Here is a 25,461-nt window from a genome sequence, read left to right as displayed (position 1 = left end):
CCTTGAACTATTTTCTTCTATCCCTCTTCCCAGCATCTTGTATTTTTAAAAGCACATTCAGTGTGAACGGCCCTTTAGGACAGAGCCATAGTCGAGCCAGACTTTAAGCTCTATTCGTTTAGGTGAAAATATTGTATATTGTACTGTACGTACCGCAAGTATAGAATATTGTAAAGTATTGAATGTCTGTATATTCAGCATACTGTAAAAATACAGTAGTCCAAGTGCAAAAGGTCAAAGAAAACTCTAAATGAAAAGCATGTTACAGTCAATGGGATTCATGTTGGGTCCACATCACAGGGAATGATGGGAAAAACCCTTTGGTGTGCCGATCCACCCTGACAACATCCTCCACTCCCTGCTCTTCCTCTCAGATTGTTCGTCTGTGCTCTCTGAACTGGCTTATGTTTCATACAGTTGGTTTGATCACATCATTAGAAACAAGTGTGAACAGTTGTGTGTAAACCATGACTACGGTCTTTAACTTCTGTTGCTTGTGTTTAACTGTTTTGCAAGCGTGACAAATGTGTTTTAGTGAGTGAGAATGTGTGAGAGTTGCAGACGGTCTCTAAGTGCCTGAACCTGTTTAAGGTTTTGAAGAAAGAGTGATTTATTCCACAAATGGCCCAGAAGATGGTGTTTTAGAGGAAGACTGTGAGAAACTGTTCTGATGCTGCGCATGGGCGGAGACTGTGACGTCAGCGCCTGATATCGTTCCGCAGGCGGGAGTTCCGCGCGGCCTTTTCCTCGCGACAGCGGCTGACGAGAAGAAGCGGTTAGCCGCGAGAACTGCTCGTCCTCGTTTTTAGGCGTGGACGCGATTCTGACTTTACCCTACCGATTCCACTCGTTCCCGTCACTGCAGATCTCGTCGCGTTTGCGCGCGTCAGGATGGAGCTGATCACAATCCTCGAGAAAACCGTGTCTCCAGGTACACGAGCCTCGCCCGCACGCATTTGATTCACACATGTGTGTAGTTTTCACGCGTGCGATCACAGATTGAAGGGTTTGTGTGTGTGTGTGTTAGCGGGCGGCTAATTCAGCGGAGGCCTCACGACGCTGGTCCATGTTGTGTGAACAGCTGTTGAAACACACAAAGCTGCACATTAATCTAAAGACTGTCGACGCGAACAGCAAACGCGCGCGTCAGCCGTCAAAGCTCGCGCGCGTTGCGTTTGAAAACGAGCGTTTGCCGGCCTGTGCGGCGACTCGAGTCTCTCACGCGCACGCGGGCAGATAATTTGACTATTTGAGTAAATGTAATGAGGAAAAGCTCCTGCTCATATTCCCGCACATGTGCTGATGTCGTGAGGTTTGTCGCGCGCGCAGGCTAGTCTTGGTAAAGTTATTAGCAGGTTAGCATGCTAGTCAGGAAGTGGCTAGGTGTTAGCACGGCTAGCACTCAGTCATCTGCTTCAAAAAGTTTCTAAGTTTAAGCTCGTTTTAGTGTCCGCCATTTCTCTCGCTCTTTAATAGCAGCGGCGCGAGGCGAGCGAGCGAATGGCTGTTCTGTTCAGCGTGAGGCGGAATGAAGCCGATCGCAGCATGTTTAGTTTCATGTTTAGCCGCTGCAGCGGGGGATGCGTGAGTTTGCGGAGGGTTTGGCGGGAGAGGAAAGCTGTGATGCTTCACGCATGTCATTCGTGATTGATCATGAGTTTCTTCGTGATTGTGGTTGATTTTCAGATCGGAATGAGCTGGAAGCGGCGCAGAAGTTTCTGGAGCAGGCGGCCATCGAGAACCTGGTGATGATCAGCACTACATTACACTACATCTGCCCTAATGCTGTGTAACCCGACCTTTCACTTTTATTTCCTGGCTGTAGCTCACTGCACTACAGAAATACAGAAATTTTGGGGTCATAGAACCATTTTGGGTCCCCTTTGTTTTAAGAGTGTAGTCGGTTTCTGTATAAATGTGCCTCTGCTTTAACACAGCCAGAAACTGGTAAAGAATACTAACCCCAGTGTCCTTTACAGTGACAGTAATGAGCTCGAGCTTGACGCTGTACTGAGTTTGATCAGCTCAAGTAGTGCCATATTTGAATGCAAGTCAAGCATCTTCTGCCCTTTTTGCACGCTGCACCTATTTGTTTGTCAGCGTGAGATCGCCTCAATCTTCAATTAAGTGTTTGTTCTTGATCATCTGACGTTTCAAGCTTTTATCTCCAGTTATGGGGGCCGGTCTCTGCCGTTGCTCTTGGCTCATCTAAATCCGCCGTCTCGGTTTGTTTCAGCCGACCTTCCTGGTGGAGCTGTCCAAGGTGTTGGCCAATCCCGGGAACACACAGGTGGCACGAGTCGCTGCCGGTCTGCAGGTGAAGAACTCTCTGACGTCGAAGGATCCGGATGTGAAGACGCAGTACCAGCAGAGATGGCTGGCCATCGACGCCAGCGCCCGCAGAGAGATCAAGAACTACGTAAGGACACCCCTCCATCAGTGTGGTTGGTACACGTCTGCTCGCTCTGTGTCGCGTTGATGTTGAAGTTCATCTGGTGGGTAAATTCATAGTGTAAATAATTCGGTGTACAGTGACGCATACAAAATATCAAGGTTTCTGCAGTTCAGAAATCTAAAGTAATCATCCTCAAGATCTGAGCAAAGAGTTTTAACCATAAATATATTAAAACTGGTAAATGTACCATTATATCAATACAATCTAGCTGCTTTTACTGTAAACTTGTCATTGAGCAAGTACTTACCGACTGAAGGGATTCATTGAATTGTGCAAAATAATTAAGAACGTTTTAAATATGTACTGTTTTTACTTGCCACTTATTAACCGTTATATGATGTAATTAATGAATTACATTAATTACATAATCAGAAATGTCGCTATGTGGCTTTATTTAGTGTGAAATGCTCTTCTCTCTGCATGTTTGAATGACAGCTGACGTTACTCTTTGACTTCAAAGATTATTTTGCACATTAATTGTCATGCTAAATATATGGCAAAATTAAATCAGTATTTTTATTTGACGTTCAGGCCTCTTGATACAACATCAGTATTTCAAGCGTCCCTACTTTTATATGCGTATTTACACCTACGTGGTTTGATTTGATGAGGTGCGTTGCTGGCAGGATCAAGCGTTAGCATCAGACGTGCTTCTGATCGTGGGCTGTCATCCTTTCTCTTGCTTCATGGAGCCGGGACAGAGTGCTGTCCAAATAACATTAGCCACAGGCTAACCAATGTCCCTACTGAAAACTGTTGTGCCATCAAAGCATTTGTGTCTCTGTCCATGCTGCTGAGCAGAACCGTGTCAGATGCGCTTCTTGGTCAAAATGCTGGTCTTGTTGAAATGTTAAGGTCAGCGCAATCTCAGTTGAGCTCCAGCCCTGATGAGGCACTTGTTGGAGCTGAACTTTGAGCATGTCTCCACTAGTGCTGGGCGGTATGACCAAAAATGTATATCACAGTATTTTTCAAAATTATATCGGTTTCACGGTAAATGACGGTATTTTTTTCCCCTATGCATGACCGGGCGTTAACCACATTTTCTACTGATTGAGAGAGGAAATACTGCAGTAGATTGACTAGAATGCCCTGTTTTACTGTCATGATGAGTGAATATTGTAGAAAAATTCCACACTAGAGTTAATACATGTTTACAGAACCCCACAAAATGATGCTGTGGGGAGACAATTAATAAAACACACTCATTACAGACACATGAATATTAAAATATGACCATGGAGATAGGAAAAAAAAGTTAAGGGCACCTTAAGCATTTTAAAAATCTAACCCTGTATAACAACAAATTGCCAAAACGAGGGAGAAACTCGGAAGAACATTTAAACTAAGGATATTTTCAGTACATTTTAGAGCACTAGAGTATATGAAATGGGTCCATAAACACACTCGCTCCGGTCTATATCATATGATCCATGTGGAGAAAGTTGTTCATCTCATCACGGCGCTCCGCGCAGAAACCGCTCTCTCTCGTGCGCCGCGTGTAGCTAGAATTCTCCGGTGTAATCAAGGGCTGAATCCGAAATCGCCCCCTATAACCTCAAATAGGGCATTATTTGAGGCGACAGCCATTTGTAGTGGTGCCCGACACCATAGTGGACATTATTGAGTGCACTTGTTCAATCCCACAATGCACTGCAATAACGAGTGTACAGCCGATGCACACACAACGGCTGTCCGAATTCACTCACTCGTTTTCATTCACTCAAGTGAACAATATAAGTGGATAACGTAGGGAATAGTGAATGAGGCTTTAGGGGGTGATTTCGGACTTACTGTGATGCGTTCTCAGCTGTGCTCTCACTACAGTGAAACAGGCCCCCCCTCAAACAGTGACGCTGCGCCGCGTTCAGAACGTTGGTTAAGCGACACATACCGGTATTGCGGTATCATCAAAATTCATATCATAACAAAAACAAAATACCGGTATTCGCTATGAACCGGTATACCGCCCAGCACTAGTCTCCACGTTACTTGACACTTGATATTCAACACGGTTTTTGATCTGCCTGCATTAACACCATTGTATGCGAACAACATTAATAACTTTTGTTTTAGTTATACTTATACTTTATCAATCCTTAATATTTACTTAAGCTGGACAATGACAACATTTTCTGTGCAGCCAAAGTTATTTACCAGTTGTCACTGTAAAGCTGCTTTGACACGATCTGCATTGTAAAAAACGCTATATGAATGAAGGTGACTTGACCTGACATTAATGACCGGTACGGTCTAAATCTGTTTTTGCGAGTGCTGCTCAGTTTTTCGTTCTGTCTGCTGTAGGTGTTGCAGACTCTGGGCACAGAGACCTATCGGCCGAGCTCAGCGTCTCAGTGTGTGGCTGGTATCGCGTGCGCAGAGATCCCTGTCAATCAGTGGCCTGAGCTCATCCCTCAGCTGGTGGCCAATGTGACAGACCCCAGCAGCACAGAGCACATGAAGGAGTCCACGCTGGAGGCCATCGGATACATTTGCCAGGACATCGTGAGTCCTCAGTCCAAACGCTTGGTTACTGCGCTGTTTCTCATGGTGCCGGTTTAATTTATCTTGCAAACCCTTTGTCAGGACCCAGAGCACCTTCAGGACAACGCCAACCAGATCCTGACGGCCATCATCCAGGGCATGAGGAAGGAGGAGCCCAGCAACAACGTCAAACTGGCTGCCACTAATGCGCTCCTCAACTCGCTGGAGTTCACAAAAGCCAACTTTGATAAGGAGGTACTGCCACTTCAGTTACGATGCTTTCAGAAGGCTTCAGCAGTGGATGGGCATTAAATCTCATGCTTTCTCTTTCTCTAGACTGAGAGACACTTCATCATGCAGGTTGTCTGTGAAGCCACACAGTGTCCGGACACCAGGGTGCGTTCCTCTCGTTTTAACATGCAGAACATGTCCATCAAGCAAAAAATCTCCTCTACAGACATTGAGATTGACACTTAAGCGTACATAAAGAGTATGTTTCATGATATAAGATGTTTTAGAAGCATTATAAGTGTCTAATTTTGTGTTGCTGTAGGTGAGAGTGGCTGCGTTACAGAACCTGGTGAAGATCATGTCCTTGTATTATCAGTACATGGAGACGTACATGGGCCCTGCGTTGTTTGCTGTAAGTTTGCAGATGAGGGCGTTGAATAAAACTGATATTCATGCTCTGATACCATGTAGAACAACAGACAAGGTTCATTATGACACAAAGGTCATGTACACACTTCAAAGATTCACTTGGCTCCTCACTGCAGTACACGAGATCCAGGGGGCGAGATTGGATCCAGATCCAGATGGGTAGGTTAAGGGATCAGTACTGTGATTGACATGACCAATAAAGAATCGGCGGCAGGGCAGTATTGGCCTGGCTTCTGACGTCACAGTTGGAAGTGGGCCGGGTTGGATGAAAACCTTGCCCCCTGGATCTCATGTTCTGCTGTGAGGACCATCTCGACAACCTCAATGTGAGAATGAAAGATGAAACGGTCCCAAAATTGTGATGTTTGCATTGATAACTATAGTTAAAGTTTGGTCAGTTTATTACGGCAGCCATTTTAACAAAACCAAAGTTGACAGTGGCTTCATATCTTTGGTAATGTGTGTAAAGCTGCTGCCGTTTCCACGTCTTATAAACTTTTTTTTTTCTTCCCTCCTCCTCAGTTGGCAAAGTGGATTATAAAATTATAACATGTTGTGATATTTTAATATTTCTAGAATATCATATATATTTCTAGGTTCATTTTGGCCTTGTTTCATCAGACCAATTTCTTTTAAAGAAAAAAGGATCTGGCAACGCTGTAATGTATATTATATAAAACTCACTTCCCAGAATGATTTAGATGTCCCTCTAATTAAAACATCAGGTTCAACTCATCGGCTTCTTAGGGTGTTGAATGGGGAAACTTCTAAAGCATTCTGGGAGGTGCACTGCAGGACTAAAGAGAGACAGACTTGTCTTGTGCAAATGACTTTTTCTTGCACCACAGATGGAAAAGAGGCACATCTATAACCAAATCAGACTAGAAAAACAGCACAAAAACATGTAACCTTTGTAGGAAGCCGTTGTAGTTTGAAACATGACATAAATATAGGTTAAATGTTGATTTAAAATATTAAACCATACAGTGCTGAAATCATTAATTGAACTCGAATGATGGCAGAACTCAAAGTGCAGGATGTGCATCAGCGCTGCAGTGATGGTTGAATGCCAGCGATGTTGTCAGTGTCTCACCAGCTGCTCTGTGTTCAGATCACAATAGAGGCCATGAAGAGCGACATTGATGAAGTGGCCTTACAGGGGATTGAGTTCTGGTCCAACGTCTGCGACGAGGAAATGGATCTGGCCATTGAAGCCACTGAGGTGATGCATGATGCTGGCGTTACTTCCGCAATCTGCTTGTCAAATAAACGCTTGACAGTTTTTGATGTGCTCATGTTAATATTTGTCCTCAGGCCTCTGAACAGGGTCGTCCTCCAGAGCACACGAGCAAGTTTTACGCAAAAGGAGCTCTGCAGTACCTGGTGCCGATCCTAACACAGACGCTCACCAAACAGGTAAAGCTGGTGTCATTAGTGTTTTTTTTTTTTTTTTCCCCTTCCAAGTTATTCCATTTCTAACAGCATGACTATAACCGCAGCCTATCAGTTATTTCTGAGTAAGAAATCAAATAAAAATGGCATGTCAAAATGCAGCCTGTAATAAAATTAATTGTGCTAAATTATCACTTATATCACTCATGTAATGGCTTCCTGTTGGCGCAGCAGCTCATATACAGAAGACCAGCTCTGTCCTCATACGGCTAATTGGGAGCTTTCAGCCATATGCACTGAAGCGTTTTTCTCAAAGAGCTGCTTTGAAATGAAAGTTTTGGCTGCTATAGTGTCTGAGTTGATTGTATGAACTGAGCTCAGATGGGTGTTTCTGCTTTAAGCAGCAGCAGCTTTTCTTTGAATACTGTCTATTGATCTCAGATTACTTTTCAAAATGAACTATTTGAACTGAAGTAAGCTACTGAACACTTTGGGAATGTTACTGAGGAGTCCATATGTGCCTTTTGAAGGATGAGAATGACGACGATGACGACTGGAACCCGTGTAAGGCTGCTGGCGTGTGTCTGATGCTTTTGGCAACGTGTTGTGAGGACGATGTGGTGCCACACGTGCTGCCCTTCATCAAAGAGCACATCAAACACCCCGACTGGCGCTACCGTGACGCCTCCGTCATGGCCTTCGGCTCCATTCTGGAGGGTCCTGAACTCAACCAGCTCAAACCACTCGTCATTCAGGTAACGGTTTACACTCAGATGCCAGACTGATGCAGCCATTGACGTGTGATGGGAAATGTATGTGACGCTCACGGGTGTGTTGTCAGGCCATGCCCACCCTCATTGAGCTGATGAAGGACCCCAGTGTGGTGGTGAGAGACACGACGGCCTGGACGTTGGGACGCATCTGTGATCTGCTCCCTGAGGCCGCCATCAATGAGGTGTATCTGGCCCCTCTGCTCCAGTGCCTGATCGAGGGTCTCGGGGCTGAACCTCGCGTGGCCTCCAACGTCTGCTGGGTAAGACAGGACCGTTCACAACGCCTTCTACTTTCTGAGCAAGTCCTGTCACATGGCTGCTTTCATGATGACAAAATTGATAAGTGAGCACTTTTACATGCACATTCTTTAACCTGATTATGCATAATATGCTGACAATGTATGTGAGCATGTAAATGCATTACTAGGTTTTCCTTCATGGTAAAACTGTTTGACATTTGATAGACCAATCAACACAGCTAGATTTCTCCTGGCATATAAACGCATTAACCAGTGTTCTGTGGCTTATTGGAGTGTGTGTGTGTGGCAAGAAAGCATCCTTACGGCAGATTGAAGTGCATGCAGACAGAGCAAGCATTTGGCAGTAGGAAATGTATTGGAAACTATGACTCTTTCTTTACCCAATAAATAATAAAATGTGTTCTGATCTCATGCAGCTGAAATAGAAGCAGTTCACTCAGAGCAATTCATTTTTCACACGAGATGTGATGTTGAACAGGCATTCTCAGTCAGATACACCAATGATTAGGTTTGACGTCACACCAAGGAATAACCGGATTTATTTGCCGAATTATTGGTTGGCATGTGAACTGGGACATATTAATTCAAAAAGCTGGTTTTTGAGTTATCCGTAGGGTTAGGAACCGAGAACCAGTTCTCATTCGGAACCGGTAGTGTTTTTTGAAAAGAACCGAAACCGTGCAAGATTTCTAAGTTTCGGTTCCGAAAACGGTTCTGGTGTGATGGGTGGTCGAAGTGTGGGGAGCGTATCCTTTCATAGAGATGTCTCACATCATGAATATTATAGCAATGAATACACTGAAAGCCCTCGCGCGGCGCTACTCATAAACGCAAGATTTCAATAGAGAGAGAGAAAGAGACGTGCCCAAACCTGCACGATTAATCTTTAAAAGATCGCGTTCTCGATTTCATCACCCACATGATCGCCCCTGTATATTAAACCTTTGACAAAAGTAAAATCGCGACATTCAAACCTGCGTTCGCGCTGCCGTTGATCTGAAGAGAGTTGTAATGTGTGTGTATATATAAACAGCTTCACAAACAATCTTTTCAAACGCACAGTATCATTATTTCTGTGTGACAAATAGGCCTATTCCAATTATAACAGAAGTGTACAAACGTTTATTATTCAGATAGAAACGCTGATGTTTATGTATAATAAATTACCTTCTGTTCTGAAAGTGACGACTATCGATTGCATTATGCCACTAGGTGGCAACAAATGTACTGTTAAAAATGTCTATCAATGAATCATTCTGTCAGAAACAAGTCTTTATGAATCCAACTTAAAAAAAAAATTGTTTCACCTGTCTGAATCTTACAAATTTGTTCAAGCATCTTATCTAATTTGTGGTAACACTTTATAAGGTTCATTTATGAACTAACCATCAGTAATGCCTTTTGTTACTGTATTTTTTAAATCTTTAACGTTAATAAAAATACAGCCGTTCAGAGTTTGTTCATGTTACTTCAGTGCATTAACTAATGTTAACCGATACAACTCTTGATTTTAATAATGTAAATGTTGAAATTAACATTAACAAAGATTAGAAAAGCTGTAGAAATGCAGTTCATTATTAGTTCATGTTAATGTAGTTAACTAATGTTAATGAACCTTACTGTAAAGTGTTAGCGAATTTGTTGTGATTTAACAGTTTGTTAAATTAATTTTACACACAAAGGAGTCGAGTATTGTGCATTTTTCCCCTACTACTATTTTTTAATAGTTGTTTAATTATTTTAATGGAACCGGAATCGTTAGGCAGAATCGGAACCGGAACTGGAAAATTTCTCACGATTCCCAACCCTAGTTATTAGTGTATCAGTGTGCATGTAAATGTGTTCATTGTTTTGGGGTGTTTGAATAGTTGAAATGGCTTGGCACTGAATATAACGCAACAAATATTTTGACACAACCTTTATGTATTTGCATGAATATTGGTACACTATAAATGTTGCAGTGTACTTGCATTGAAAAGTATCTGCATGTAGTTGCATATGTAATAATTATGCTGTTGACTGTCTGTGCTAAAGCTAACCTTAAACTGAGCCTGAACCCTGTCTGTATACATCCTCAATAGCAGCAAAAGTCACTCAGATTTGCAAAACTTGTACACAGTCTGTACCTTAGAATCAAATGCTTTATTTTCTAACTGGTGTGTAGTCATTAAAGGGTTAGTTCACCCAAAAATTGTCATTAATGACTCATCCTCATGTCGTTCCAAACCTGTAAGACCTCAGTTCATCTTCAGAACACAGTTTAAGATGTTTTAGATTTAGTCAGAGCTTTCTGTCCCTCCATTGAAAGTGTAGGTACGGTGCACTGTCCATGTCCAGAAAGGTAATAAAAACATCAAAGTAGTCCATGTGACATCAGTTAGAAGTTTTTGAAGCATCTAAAATACATTTTGGTCCAAAAATAACAAAAAAAATACGACTTTATTCAGCATTGTCTTCTCTTCCGGGTCTGTGTATATCCACAGTGACACTGCTTCTTCTATTGCGGTTGGCATCCAGCTTATTGGTGCATTACCGTCCCCTTCTGCTCCGGAGAGTGACGCGATTAGGACATCTGCGACATGCACACCTACGCACCGTTTTAAAAAAATATAGCAATACCAAAATAGCGTGCGTCTCCCTCAGACTGTAAACGAAGCTCGGCGCACTATATAACACGTCATCAGCGTCACTGTCCGGAGCAGAAGGGGGCGGTAATGCACCAATAAGCTGGATGCCAACCGCCGTAGAAGCAGCGTCACTGGATATACACAGACCCGGAAGAGAAGACAATGCTGAATGAAGTCGTAGTTTTTGTTATTTTTGGACCAAGAAGTTTTTGAAGGATCTAAAATACATTTAACTAACCCACTGATGTCACATGGACTACTTTGATGTTTTTATTACCTTTCTTGACATGGACAGTGCACCGTACATACACTTTCAATGGAGGGACAGAAAGCTCTCGGACTAAATCTAAAATATCTTAAACTGTGTTCCGAAGATGAACAAAGGTCTTACGGGTGTGGAACGACATGAGGGCGAGTCATTAATGACATAATTTTAATTTTTGGGTGAACTAACCCTTTAAAGACACCCAATAGTGTGTTCGAAGCCCTCTGACCCATAGCAGGTGCTCATGGGATTAATCAGTGTGTTGGTCGTGCTGTAAATTGAGGCTAATGGATGCTTTTTTTCAGGCTTTCTCTAGTTTGGCTGAAGCTGCATACGAGGCCACAGACGCTGCCGACGATCAGGAAGAGCCCAGCACATACTGCCTGTCCTCTTCCTTTGAGCTCATTGTCCAGAAACTGCTGGAGACCACAGACAGGTAAACCATGATTGTATCAAACAGCTGCCAAATGTTTCATTTTCATTAACTTGCTGCATGTAGTGTGCAAAATAGTCAAGTCCGTTTTCTTTCAGTAAATGATTAGTGAAAGGAAGTGCACAAGCTTCAGACACAATCTTATACCTTGTTTTCTAAAAATGTCTAAATAATACTTGCTGCTGTAGGTTGCATGTCACTGCTGTCCAGGACACATGTGCTCACCTGTATCTTTAAATACCTCTGTTTGTGGATTGAGAGATCTGATCATAAAACTTTTCAGACCTCGCTTCCCGCTGACCTCTTGTGATCTGATCACCAAAAACGCATCGTAATGCCTGGTGTAAAAAAGCCCAGTAATGTTATTACTTGGTGTCGTAATTAAGATAAAATAGTCTACATACTAATACTATTTATACTAATATTCTCTACATAAGTAATGTTCCACCAAAGTGTTTCCTTATTTTTGGCTTTTAAGTTTTAGTCCCAGATGACCCACAGTCATAAACCCAGGGCAGGTGAACATGAGCTGAGCTCTGCTTCTGTTATCTGCTCACTAAGGTCCAGTTCTGACGCTCCACACAGAGTTCAGTGATTCAGTGTGTTGTTTCTTTGTTGGTAGGCCAGATGGGCATCAGAATAACCTGCGCAGTGCAGCGTATGAGGCTTTGATGGAGATCGTGAAGAACAGTGCAAAGGACTGTTACCCAGCGGTGCAGAAGACCACACTGGTCATTATGGAGCGACTGCAGCAGGTCCTGCAAATGGAGGTGAAGAAATGACACAATGCTACATTACTACAATATTAAATGTTAATTAACAACTGATTTGTATACAAACACTTAAATTGCACAAAAGATATGATAAAAATATATTACATTTAATTTGTTACAATTGTTTCTACCCCAGTTTGTCTCTGAAATATGAACATTTAAAGGTGACTAATAACAGGTTAATATAATATAATATAATGAATGTAATATGGTGCATATATCAAAATGCTCCTCACTAGAGTTATTTTTCTAGCCAGCTGTCGAGTTTATGGTCATTGAATGGCTTTACTGAGGTAAATGTGATGTTTGAAAACAGCACAGGCTGAAAGGTTGATTATTGGGATTTAAGAATCCATATTGAGAATAATTAAAATCAAGAAATCAGTATTGTCAAGCCAGTCCAATTGTTTTGTGTGTGTGTGTGTGATTTCTAGATGCTGCTGCTTTATTTTAAGAACAAATCAAGCTGTGTGTGAGGATGGTGCTTGTTTTGAGTTGATGTAATCGAGTGCATCTGTGTTTTGTCCAGTCTCACATCCAGAGCACGTCAGACAGGATCCAGTTCAATGACCTGCAGTCGCTCCTGTGCGCCACCCTGCAGGTCAGACCCTCACAGAACTTCTGACCTAGAGTTTTTTTGTGTTATGTTTTTGTTCTCAGCTCTCTTGTCCTTCAACAGAACGTCTTGCGGAAGGTGCAGCATCAGGATGCGCTGCAGATCTCAGACGTGGTGATGGCGTCTCTGCTGCGCATGTTTCAGAGCACCGCCGGCTCTGGAGGCGTTCAGGAGGACGCGCTCATGGCCGTCAGCACTTTGGTGGAAGGTGAGGGCCTTCACATTCCCGATCCCTGCATGGAGCTATTGCCTCTGTTTACAGCTGGAATTAAGGTGCATTATGGGTGAAACCATCACAAGTGAACGCACTGCTAAATACCGGCATAAACTCTGCCGTTGTTTCCACCTGGTGGTTTTGATCTGATCTGTTATAAGGAAGTACATCTGAACGGTGGATTCAAACATCTCCATAATTGCAGTTGCCATTCTTTTCTTATCCTTTTTGTTTGGCTCTTTCCCGTTCGCTTGAGCTGAATATAACATGGCTTCTTCTGTTTGTTCATATTTGTGTCAATAAGGTGATGTAGGATGTAATTAAATAAGCCAAAATCTGACTACAAGTGGTCATGGGGAAACTCATTTGAGAATCCTTCAGGACTGAAATAACCTTGATATGAAGTAGTTCAGTTGACAGGCTTTATTCAGTTTCTCGTTATAGCAGTGAATGATACTGAACTTTTTCCCCTTTTACTTCCCACTCCAGTTTTGGGCAGTGATTTCTTGAAATACATGGAAGCCTTCAAGCCGTTCCTGGTCATCGGGCTGAAGAATTACGCTGAATATCAGGTACTGCTTGTGTCGAAGCACCACAGTTTGCTGATGATTGTTCCTCCTGCTGCTCTGAGCTCAGGCAGCTCAGGATTTTGCATCATCACAGAGAAAGCGAGTTCACTTCACCCAGCGTGTGCCGACCCAGCGGTCTCTCGTGGCCACGCTGGACATTGCAGGACTCTACAGCTCATACGCTCATCTAAAGGCAATATAGTTGCTTCCACTGAGAGGCTCTTTTGTGGATTAAACACAACCCAAACAATCTGTTTTAAAATATAACCTTGAGCTTCATAATCACCAGCAGCTAATTATGTAAATAGCTCCATTTTGTATATGGTACGGTAGGGTGTTAAAATCATTAAGTTAACAGATGCAGGGCTCAAGTGTGTGATGCATTGCTTGTCCTTTGTCCATGCAGGTGTGTCTGGCTGCGGTGGGGCTGGTGTGTGATCTGTGTCGAGCGCTGATGGCCAATATCCTGCCTTACTGTGATGAAATCATGCAGCTGCTGCTGGAAAACCTGGGTGTAAGTAATAGCCATTTCATTAAACACCTTTGTGCGAGCGTGTGTCTTTGCAACAGAACATCCCATGTAGACTTGTGCCGATATTCGGTAATGCGATAATGAATATGCACGATATTGTAATCGTCGGCACTTCAGAATACCGTAAATAATAATTTATCACCAATTATTAATTTTTTGTAAGGCAATTAAAAATACTTTACCCATCAATCGTATAAAATGCACAACACCGCTGTATTCTGCGTCAAAAAGACACGCGCTCAGATGTAAACAATCCCAACGTGCACGAGAAGCACATGACGGAACCAGTGAAGGAGACGAGCTGAATGAAAGTGCGCGTTCACTCTCCGACAGCAGAGGGCGCTGATGGAACAGCAGCGTGCAGCGGTTACCACGGAAACCGTGCAAACAAAGTAACTGCTCTAGTGAAGTTTTTAAAATGCTTCAAACAGCCATTCATTTTTTTGTAATCTCAGTGTTGTTCATCACAGCACCAAATACTGAATACTTAAAAAAGACTTAAAAGGATATTAATTTTCAAACCTAAACATTTTAATATTTTAATCTGGACTACAACATGCCCTAATGATTAGAAATGTTCTGATTATTTGTTATTGTTCAGTAAAACTTTGAAAACATACAGCTTCATTAGTTAACATGTTAATTCATTATCACTAAACTGACAATAAAAATACTTTTCAAGTATTAATTATTATTAATTAATGTTAATTTCTTAGTTACTATTTAATAACATTACTAAAATCAAAATAACTTATTTAATGGACCTGAGATAAATCTATCAATTATCAGTTGTTTCTAAACTAACATTAACAAAAAATAATACGTTCTGTAACAAATGTAGCTGTTGCTCAATCTTAGTTAATGCATTAAATAAAGTGTTATCTGTTGTTCTTTATAGCCTAATTCTTTTGCATTTTAATCTGTTTGAAAATTTCAGTCAGAGTTGTTTTTGTTTTATTACAAAAAGAGTTCTTAAACCTGTTAAACTATGACAAAAAATGGTTTTGCAACTTATTTTAATATCGTGATAATACCGTATACTGTGATAAAAGCTCCATCAATTAATCGCAACATGAAAATTTGATACCGTCACATGCCTAATCCCATGACATCAAACGTCTGTACAATGTTAGCGCTACCACTTGCTATAATACTATGTGACACCATATTGTCTGTGGAAGTCAGCTGTATTGAGGGGGAGAAAAGATTGTCACACATTTTAGCTGACCTCACTTACAAAATATACTTTAAATTTAATTGAATTCAGAACAGAAATAAATATCAATATAAAACCAAATTATAGCAGCATTCATTATAAACATTTATAAACAACACGAAGCCTAAATTTATAACTAAACTGAACTACTTGTGTGTGGGAAATGATGTACAAATAAACTTGAGCTCGTGCACAGATTAGCACTCGTGCTGAATGTGTTTCGTCCGCTTGATGTTAATTGCAGATGTTTCAGATGAGAATTTAATTTATATTCCAGAAAACATGGTAATTAAGAAATGTAATTAAACTGTCCTAATCACTATAGTATTCATGTTTTCTGAAACCCAGACAACTGTGTAGGCCTGCTTTTTTTTTTTTTTTTTTTTTTCTCATTCCATTGGCCAGATTAAAGATGTCCTTAAAAATAACAGCTGTGGTGTGACAAGGTTATTGTAGTTAATTTGAACAAACTAAAACTTAATTGAAGCCAGTGTCATGCAATAAGAAAAACAAAAAAGGGTTCATTCTGAAGTTGAATTTAATTTTATTTAGTTTCTAAAGCCCGGTAGAGTTTCATTTGCGCCTCAAGCAGAATATTGAGCAGAATTTCCACTGCTCTTACAGTGTAATAATGCTGTAACGTGTGCTTGCAGAACGAGAATGTGCACAGGTCTGTGAAACCCCAGATCCTGTCTGTCTTTGGCGATATTGCTCTTGCCATTGGAGGGGAATTCAAGAAGTACCTGGACATTGTGCTGGACACGCTGCAGCAGGCCTCGCAGGCACAGGTGGACAAGGTACCGCCACAGCCCAAAACACCTGCAAACGGCCCTTTCTCACACAGGAACTGTCACAACAAATTAATCAATATATGTTTCTGACCCAGGAAAACCCCTGTAGATGAATCAATATGCACTGAAGAGAAACATTTGGGGTGTGTGTGGAAAAAGATACTTGCTAACTGTTGTGACGCTCGTGTTAGAAGTGAAGATTCTGGGCTTCCACGTGTTCAGTGTCCTTCTCATGTACAACAGCTGGCCATATGTGCTTTCTAGTTAAATTTGTAAAGTTTTTCATTTTGCTTCAGAGGACATTGATTCATCCACTGGGGTCATGTTAGAATTATAAATCAAATCACACAGGTGTTATCAGTGTCTGAAATGCAGAAATGAATTTTTTTTTTTTTTTTTTTTTACCGAGTTTAAACTGAAGCTAAACCAAGCTAACTGGGAGATTAACTAGTAGCTGCTTCTGTCGTTACAGACAGACTATGATATGGTGGACTATTTGAATGAGCTGAGAGAAGGCTGTCTGGAAGCTTACACTGGGATCATCCAGGGCTTGAAAGGAGACCAGGAGAATGTACACCGTAAGTTTACCTTGACCTCTCGTAACTGAAGATGCCGGTCAAATAGATTGATGTTTAAACCATGTTTCCCCCTCAATCTGTGCAGCCGATGTAATGCTGGTACAACCTCGTGTCGAGTTTATCTTGTCTTTCATTCAACACATTGCTGAGGATGAAGACCGTTCCGACGGAGTTGTTGCCAACGCCGTAGGCCTCATAGGGTAAGAACGTCCTGTTTTAGTGTTGCTTAACCAGAGGGTTTTTTCTACTGGCTCAGACGGGCCAGTGCTTCAGATTTTCACTGGCCCCGCAAAAAATACAAGGTTGACCAATATAACCTTGTGTTCTCGTGAAGTTTCACAGTTTTCGATTCCAATTTTAATACCAGAGCAAAAAGTACTATCCGAATATGAAGTTCAAACGTGTGACTCATAAACTGTAATAAAATAAGAACACAAAGCATGACAAGCCAGTGTTTCCCATTCATTAACTATAGACCGTGTGTTTAAGAGTTTCAGGTCGGTCTAACAGTAGTGATATTGAGGTGAGAAATTGAAAAAGTGACCGTCCCGTCAGCCGTGTTGTTGAGCTCTGGACCGGTTCCACTCATTTCAGCTACTAAAACAGTACTAGGTGTAATCTGTGTATTGGCCAGTCTTTTGTTCGTTATTACAGTCTTCAGCCTTTTGGGCTCATTTATGGATCAGTGTTGAGCTCCAGCAGGAGGTTCTTGATGTGGATCTAGTGTAGGTTAGACACTGAATTCCTCCTTTTTCCGCTCCTCTCGTGAGTCATTGGGTTTAGAAGGACATGGGCGATTACATTGCAGTTTTCTTTTTGGGTAATTGTTTTTAAACCTGCAGCTTGTTTATTGGTCTTACATGTTTCTTCTGTTGCACTAGTAAATTAAGTTAACACTTTCTCCCCCCCCAAAGTGACCTGTGTACAACTTTTGGGAAAGATGTGATGAAACTGGTGGAGGTTCGACCTCAGATCAACGATCTGCTGACTGAAGGCCGGAGGTCCAAGATCACGAAGACCAAGACTTTAGCCACATGGGCCACGAAGGAGCTACGCAAGCTGAAGAGCCAAGCTTGGTACGTGACTGACCCTCACTAATCAGATTTAATTCAGCTGTACACAAATGAAGGTGGCTCTGGATGAATTTCATCTGATTTAATGACAGCTGAGAATGTCACAATGCAGAAGTCCTCAGGCCTGTTCACACAAACATGAATGTCCAGCAACAAAAGTCAGGTTTTTTTTTTCTTCTTCCCCTCACATGTTTTCTGTTCAGACCAATGCAGAAAAAACATCAGATGTCCTGGATGAAAAAGTTTAATTCTCTTAAATTCTGATATTTCTCATTTCCTTTTCTTTCTCTGGGCATGTATTGGTTGGCCAGTTTTCTTCAGTGTTTTTTTTTTTTTTTTCCCTGCCCAAACAGAGCTGTTCTGTTACAGTATGCAAATATTTGTCTGTCTGAACAGGCCTGTGTTGGTCCTAAGAATTAGATGCTTAAAACAGCAGAGAGATGTGCCATGTTCGTGTGAAGTTCATCTAACGTTTGCCACAGTTTTACTTCATTGTTTTCTTGTTGTTTTTCAGATTACTGGCTGTGGAAATTCTACCAAGAATAATGGAAATCAAACCCACTGAGGTTTCTTCTGTCTTTTACACATAGAAGTCGAAGCAGAAGTGACGTGTGCGCTGAGATGAGTGTCTGAGAATGTGAGCGAGTGAGAAAGAGTGCGAGAGACATCACACCACCTTCAGAGTTCAATTCCAGCAGTTGCCAGCAGAAAAACTCAGTGGCCCACAACCTTCACCTCTTCTCCATGTGCAGAACATGTGTCTCTGACCCCAAAAAAAAATATTAAAAATGATCTACATTCTGTACACACTTGTGTTTGAAAAGCTAGTGCATCATATTAGTGCAAACTTGCCGGCTAAAGAAAGGACCGATTTGTTCATTGTGCATCTGCAGAATTCATCTTTAAGCACGTTTAAGGTGTTGCGACTGCAGATTGTTCCCTATTACACAATTCATTTGTCAGAAGATGCAAACAAGAAGGAAATGCTGCTGCTGGGGTTTATAATGGCGTGACTGGAGTGTGAGTGTGTGAATGAACGGAGGGGGCGCTGTTTCCACATCCCCTCTTACTATTTCAACCAATAATAAATAAACATGATAAATCTTGTTTGCAAATTCAGTGAGAAGCACTTATGTAAACATAGGCGAGCGGCAGGTAGTCAGGGACGGGCAGCACTCGGGTGAACTGGCGCTGAGCGTTCGTCCTGCTTTTCTGGAAGTCAATTGCTGCAGTATATATTTTTTTTTTTTCCCCTTCCCTTTTTTAAAAAAATAAAATAAAATAAAAATAAATGGTTCTCTTATTAGTATGGATTGTGCAGACATGCAGAGCTTTCGCCTGCCCTAGAAAGGGAAGACTTTTGCCACTCGAGGTGAGAGATCTAGCGGAGCGCTCCGTGTTCGAGGGGTACGGGAATTAGACACTTCCACATCCTACTTTATTCTCCTTCATTTGTTTTGCAGGAAAATGAGTGCCAAATCCATGCGGATACCAATGGACTTGAGCTTAATATGTTAACATGTAGAAGATGCAAAATAAACATGTCAACGATGTCACAAATTTATTTGCATTGATGTGCTTTGGTTGTAATTGTTTTTTTTTTTTTTTAAGTTTCTTGCGGCACTTAATTGGAGTCATTCACCAAGCTTTTAAAAAGAGACAATGGACAGAATCAGACATTTGTATGAGGTTATATTTTTCCATTGATATGAAAATAAAGTTAAATTAAACCTTTCTGTTTGTACTTCTGATAAATTTCCATCAAGGTGGCACCGTTATACAGAATGCCTTAATTTCCCATCTTCACTGGATCAGATGACCTGACAGTATTGTGGGTTAACCTGCTGGATGTCTCTTTCCCCTTTTTCCACACGTATGTGGGTCATGTTGATGTTCAGCATTGTTCTGAAATGTGCTTCATTAAGTTTTATAGACTTAACTAATGAGGGTGTAATGAGAAGCTTTCCAAAAACTAGTAGATGCTGAAGAGCTGTTCGCCAACTCAACTGGAGGATCTGCCTTTACTGGAAACATTGTGATTCATAAAGAACCTGATTTGAAACGGTGTACTTGTTGATGGATGTCACATTTGCAATGTTCACAAAATACACATGAACCCTCAATCCACCTGGTGCTTTTATCAGTCGTTTTGAAGCAAATAAATGAGCCACTTAAAAGTTTGGTGTTTCATGCTGGTGCTTTCCTGCGTAGTTTTCTTTCTTTATTGACTGCTGGATGTGTCCATATGAAAGTGTTACCGTGTCATGGTGAGCATCATTACCTTGACATTATGGAATTGGCTTTGCAAAACTTAAGGCCAGTTAATGGACTGTAAACATGAGCTTTAGAACGGCTTTAAATGTGAGGTCACTGCTTGTGGGAAAATTGCAGACAGAAGTGAAATTGGACATACACAGTTTTCTCAACACGTTTCTCTGGTCACCTATAGGCTGTCGGTCTGATTTGCATGAAATCTGGCACGCATAATCGTGACTAAACATTATCAGAAAATCTGTGATGCTACAATAAAGTTTTGTAATAGTCAAGTTAATTCTCAACTACATGAAGTAGTAGTATTTTTATAAGTATATATCGTCTGTGGAAGGCGTAGGACCATAAAATGTTCATCCAATCTTTATATTCGGTACGAATGAAATAATGATGTCCTACCTGCCGTTCAGCGTGTTTTTACAAACCCTCGCTCGCGCAGACATCATACGTCATCAGCGCGTTTTACGCTACGCAGAGTTTATAGGAGACCTCAGTCGCGAGCAAACCGCTTCCTACCGAATCAAAACAACGAGCTTATGCTGCGTTCACGCCATAACTACCGAACTACGAGATGGCAACCCGTGACGCTCTCTAACCGGAGCTGTTCGTATCGATTCAGCCGGACTCGGAATTATGGGTATCCAGTGTGAACAGTGTCAACACTGAAATTAATCTGCAACGGTCAGGTACAAGCTCTCTTAGCTGTTCACGTTTATTATTGTTGTAATGTTATGTACTTTGAGACATGAGATAGTTTAACGCCGTCTCTTGTGACGCTTTGCCGAGAGCAGTTGCGTGTGTGTGTGTGTGTGTGTGTGTTTTTGGTGAACTGTGAGAGAACATTGTTCTTGGTACGTTTTTCGACTTCAACTCATCAAGTCATCTTCATTTATACAGCGCTTTCCACAATACAGATTGTTTCAAAGCAGCTTCACAGTGATAATAGGTAGATTAATTGACAGATTTTCAAACCAAACTTGGGACTCCAGCTATAGTCGCTGTGCGAGTAAACCTCCCTCCTCTGATCTCAAGAGATGCTGTAGCGACTGATGCTGGAGGGTGCAGCCTTTAGCCTCCTCGTTAGAGCGTCCGACTCCCATGCCGGAGATCCAGGTTCGAGGCCTGCGCAGAGCGGGGAGAGTAGGATCTGGGTGTTACACTGACAAAGTTTAAACTCTGTCTGGTTAGAGAACTTCTTATAATGTTTACGCATGAGGTCAGTTGGTGGTCTCAGTTAGAGCTCATTTGCAGTCCGGTCCAATGTGTTTTCAACTACCTCTGTAAGTGGTCGAAAGTGGGAAAGCTCAAAACATTTTAGACCCCGTTTGCACCTGTATTCAGTGTCGTCCACTTGATTCAATCGACCAAAATGCGTCTTCCAGATAAACGGGGCCAGAGACTCACGTCCAGCTTGACCTCGCCCAGAAAATCTCTCTCCTTGCACTTCGTGATGATTGATTTAAAGCTGTTCTAGACTCTGTGAAATACCCCCTTCAGATGGGCATCCACTACCTTCATTGTGGGGTCCAGACTTTTTTTTCTTTTTCTTTATTGCACTATGTAATTACTTGTCAAATGTTGGAGTTATGCCTCTCAATCTAGTCTTCAAGTGCCACTAACCATGTCCATTTGAGTCTATGTAGAATTCAGTGCAGGTCAGATAGGGTTCAGACGTGGCTTGAAAGCTAATCATTTCAACTTGCCGCATTTTTGAGAAGAATTCACATGGAGGGTATAATTGACCAGTGTTCAAGATTACAGCATTGGATTTGAGCAAGTCATATTGAAAACGTCGCACTGATTGTGGAGCAGCCACTAACTTTTTTTTTTTTCAGAGATATAAAATTGTCTGACCTTCAATTATAAATCACTGTTAGATCAATGTTACTATCACATCCATGTGTGCTGTTGGTTTTCATAAAACTTTCAATGCTGATCCAACATACTTCAAACATTAAAATTTCAAATTGTGGTCATTCTCTTTCTTTAGACAGGGTTCAAATGAGGGAACAGTTCACAGAATTTACTGACTCTAGAGTTAAGATTAATATAGACATAACATTCTGACGTATGGTATTCACACTAAGATGGCATATAGCTAGCCTGGATGCCAGCCGAACTTAGCCCCGCCCACAACATTTTGAGGTCGGGGAGTTCGGTCTGGACTCGATCCGTAGAGGAGTAATTATGCCCGAACAGAAACTGTTCGGACCAATCACATTTGTCAGGGCGATGATTGACAGATTATCACCAGAAACGTAATCAGCCACGTCATCAAAGAGCGCTTGTTGAATTAGTTTACAACAATGATGGCTGTTGAAGAACTGAGATGTGTAGATTCCGCCATCGCATCCGTTATAGAAGATATCGACAGCGCATTCATTGGCAAGTACTCCGTGTGTACTTATTCTTTTTACAACACCGGCAAAGATTGTTTCCGCTCATCTTCTACTAGTTCCAGCATGTGTGCAGTTGAGTTCTGTTGACAACTATGCGTCGCTCAACATACGTCACTTACTCTGTAGCTCTGATTGGTTGTAGGTCTATCCAGGATCGGTTGAAATACGCCCCCATAATCAAAGCCCAATGGAGCAGTATCAGACTCATATTCCAACTAGAATTGAGTATGACCACGTCAGGCTAGCATATAGCATATATATGTCAAAATTTGGATATTTGACTGAGACAAAATCTAAAAAAAGCTTTTTTTTTTTCAGAAAAATTTTAATAGTTATTCACATGTTGGTAAAACATAATATTTAATCAGTAATAAATAAAAATCTGGTTAAATAGAAACCTACAGCGCACCCATAGGGTACAACTTCTGTCAATATAAATAACATCATAAAAATAATACTAATTATAATAAATAAATATATAAAAGTCACATAATAATATTTCCATTTAAAACAATAGGGTTATTCCAAAGTTGAATCCAACTGTAGCAAGGAGACCCATTATAATTTTTGCATTACAAAAATAGTTTCACACAGAAAATACAGAGTTTGTTCAAGTGGACTGTGTCGTGGGCCTGGTTAGGTCACTGTGGGCCAGCCTAGTTAGACAGAGCGATGTGTCGTAGACTGCGAAACACATCCTGCGTGAAGCTGCGCAGCTGCTTGAGGGAAAGATGAGCCGCCACTCGCACCTGATAATCGCCGTTGAGCTGCAGTGTAAACGCTTTCTTGGATTCTGTACTGGGAATCTGGGCCAGCCGCTGCATCTGAGCAAGAAGAGAGAGCAGCGTTAATAATCTAAACTAATATCTGTATCAGGTCATTTTAGAAAGACAATGCTGAGTGTTGCTCAGTGAATTGGGACACATCTGTGTTGACCTGGAAGTGTGTGTGCAATACTGCATACTGTAGAAAATGTGAAAGACCGGTGAATTTCAGATGCTTGACTATAATCTTCCGACCTAAACTAAGTTTTCTACCTTTTTTCATTCAAAACATAATAATAAAGCAACATTATTTAAATGTAATTGAATTACTCTAACATTATTTGTTTTTAAAGTTAGCATGAAACAGAAGTCGGGTCAGTAAACGTCATCAGAGAAGAGAAGATGTCGGGAAGTTATTCTGAATCAAGATTACAAGGAACATGAATTTAAAATGATGTTGATGTGCACGATAAATCATTTCGAATAAACACTGCAATATTCCATTAAAGAACAGGAACTGTCCATTTTGAATTGAGGGTGACTTTAAGTAATGTTAAAGAGGCTGAAACGTGCCAAATACCTCATGCAGCTGAGCAGACAGATCTGTGACATCTGCAAGAAGGAGGTTCAGTTCTTCTGTGGAGCTCAAGACGGATCCGATTTCCTGCAGAAGTTTGTGGTGTAGCTCCAGACCCTCCACAATCCGGCTTAAACTCATTTCCTGGACAAAACAAACAGTCAAGAGTCGTTAAACACCTCTTTGAAAATGTTTTTACATGCAAGCTTCAGTATCATAAAAAACTAAATCATTCATTCAAAACATTTGATGGCAGTGATCAAAACTTCTAACATGTGCAGGTTTGATTCATAAATAGATCCATAAATTAGAAGAGCTTCTATCCTGCAGGACAGACACGGCTTCATCTGTTTCAAAATGCTCTGGCTCTCAAATCATCAATAGCAACATGCATCTCAATCATTTTCCTCAACACTATTGTCTGCTTTTAACAATGATTAATTTACCATGCTTACACACAGTTTGCCACGTTAGAGAGTATTTACCATGGTGAGCTCCTCTGACTTGAGCACTGGAGGCGCAGGGATGCCGATGTCATTCAATAAATACTCCAAGTCTTTAGCTTCACTGGAGAGTGTCAAACCCTGCAAACAAACACCGTCTCCATTAAGTTCTAGCAGAATATAATGCCCTTCTGTGTCACTGTTGTCCACTGAAATGGATCGTGTAATCAGGTGGAAGACCAAATAAGATCAATTTGACAAGAATGTATTAGTTATTAGTATAATACATTAAGTACAATATATTAATACTTGCGCTAGTATGACGTTTGTTCATAAAATGTAACATCTGATATAATTTAATTGTTTATATGTCGAAAGTAAAGAGGTAAAAATGCTCACCGTCGTTTTGACGCACGCCTCGTGCGCTCCGGGAATGTCGCGCAGAATCTTCTGGGCTAAACTCATGGCGCTCTCCACCGCGTGCGTCATCTTTGGATCGCGGAGCGGCGCGGAATAAACCAGCGCTAAACAGCAGTGCACTGCAAGAGCTGCGTGGGGAAAACAGTGTTTAATGCATCAGTGAGGAAAACAGTCTTTATCACAAACAATGACTGAAGCAAACACAAGCTATAGACATTCAGTGCACAGCAAACAGGGCAGATGAAGTTGTAATATTTGATTTTTGTTTGGTTTTTATCATTATTCATACTTAAGTATATATATATTTTTAAAAATGGTTAAGATCTACTTACTGAGGTAGAACTTCATTGTGGTTCAAGGTGTATATAATATTTTACTGCAGATTTCTAGGCTATTTAAACCCATTGAGATTGTCCAACTAGGGAAACTTTCATGAGTTATCCTGGATTATTGCGTGTCCTGCCGTATGAGATGCGTTGCGAAAACCAGAAAAGAAGGGAAAAGGTTTCCGGTTCTTTGGATTTACATCTGTCACGCAGGAAAAGTGAAAGGGGGAACAAGATGATAGTGATTTATTTCTTTTTCTTGCACTTATTTCTGCTCGTGTGAATCAAAGTAAGTGTTCGTCAGCAAAAATGTCCTTTATGTTTGAGGCACATTTAATTATATGAGTACAGTTGTACTGTAGAATATGACACACTCATTTAATAGCGCACTAATACGGATCAATTACGCGGATATTTACTCGAGCAGCTCCTGGGAATTTTTCAGTTTTGTCACTGCAGGAAGAAAGAAACCACAAGCATAGCTAAACCACTCCTCTCGAGCGTCACTGTTTGACTGACGAGAGTGATAGTTGCTCAATCCATTATTTCC

The 25,461-nt window shown here is 41.3% G+C and overlaps 2 protein-coding genes and 1 non-coding gene across 3 annotated transcripts; 2 read left to right on the top strand and 1 right to left on the bottom strand.

The window, feature by feature from the left end:
• The first annotated feature begins 742 nt into the window (after positions 1-742).
• Positions 743-18,500, top strand: kpnb1 (karyopherin (importin) beta 1). Its single transcript, XM_067411665.1, has 22 exons — positions 743-931; positions 1,687-1,745; positions 2,237-2,419; positions 4,760-4,960; positions 5,042-5,194; positions 5,276-5,335; positions 5,493-5,582; positions 6,711-6,821; positions 6,914-7,015; positions 7,522-7,746; positions 7,833-8,024; positions 11,222-11,352; positions 11,972-12,119; positions 12,652-12,723; positions 12,802-12,946; positions 13,442-13,524; positions 13,928-14,035; positions 15,923-16,066; positions 16,533-16,638; positions 16,724-16,838; positions 17,553-17,714; positions 18,226-18,500. Coding segments are annotated over exons 1-22 (2,631 nt in total). The 5' UTR covers positions 743-891; the 3' UTR covers positions 18,227-18,500.
• LOC137002302 (small nucleolar RNA SNORA79) lies at positions 13,556-13,697 on the top strand. Its single transcript, XR_010891832.1, has one exon. It is a non-coding gene; the product is annotated as a small nucleolar RNA SNORA79 (small nucleolar RNA).
• Positions 18,501-22,718: 4,218 nt separating the features above from the next.
• On the bottom strand, positions 22,719-25,185 carry csf3b (colony stimulating factor 3 (granulocyte) b). The gene is made up of 5 exons (XM_067411644.1): positions 24,918-25,185; positions 24,565-24,713; positions 24,208-24,306; positions 23,726-23,866; positions 22,719-23,205 (listed from the first exon to the last, which is right to left on the bottom strand). The coding sequence occupies exons 1-5, from the start codon at positions 24,931-24,933 to the stop codon at positions 23,038-23,040; spliced, it is 573 nt and encodes a 190-aa protein (XP_067267745.1). The 5' UTR covers positions 24,934-25,185; the 3' UTR covers positions 22,719-23,037.
• Between the last annotated feature and the right edge of the window lie 276 nt (positions 25,186-25,461).

Source organism: Chanodichthys erythropterus, chromosome 15, assembly GCF_024489055.1.
Source record: "Chanodichthys erythropterus isolate Z2021 chromosome 15, ASM2448905v1, whole genome shotgun sequence".
NCBI lineage: Eukaryota > Metazoa > Chordata > Actinopteri > Cypriniformes > Xenocyprididae > Chanodichthys > Chanodichthys erythropterus.
Note: the sequence above shows the minus strand (reverse complement) of the source record. Positions and strands in the feature narration are given on the sequence as shown.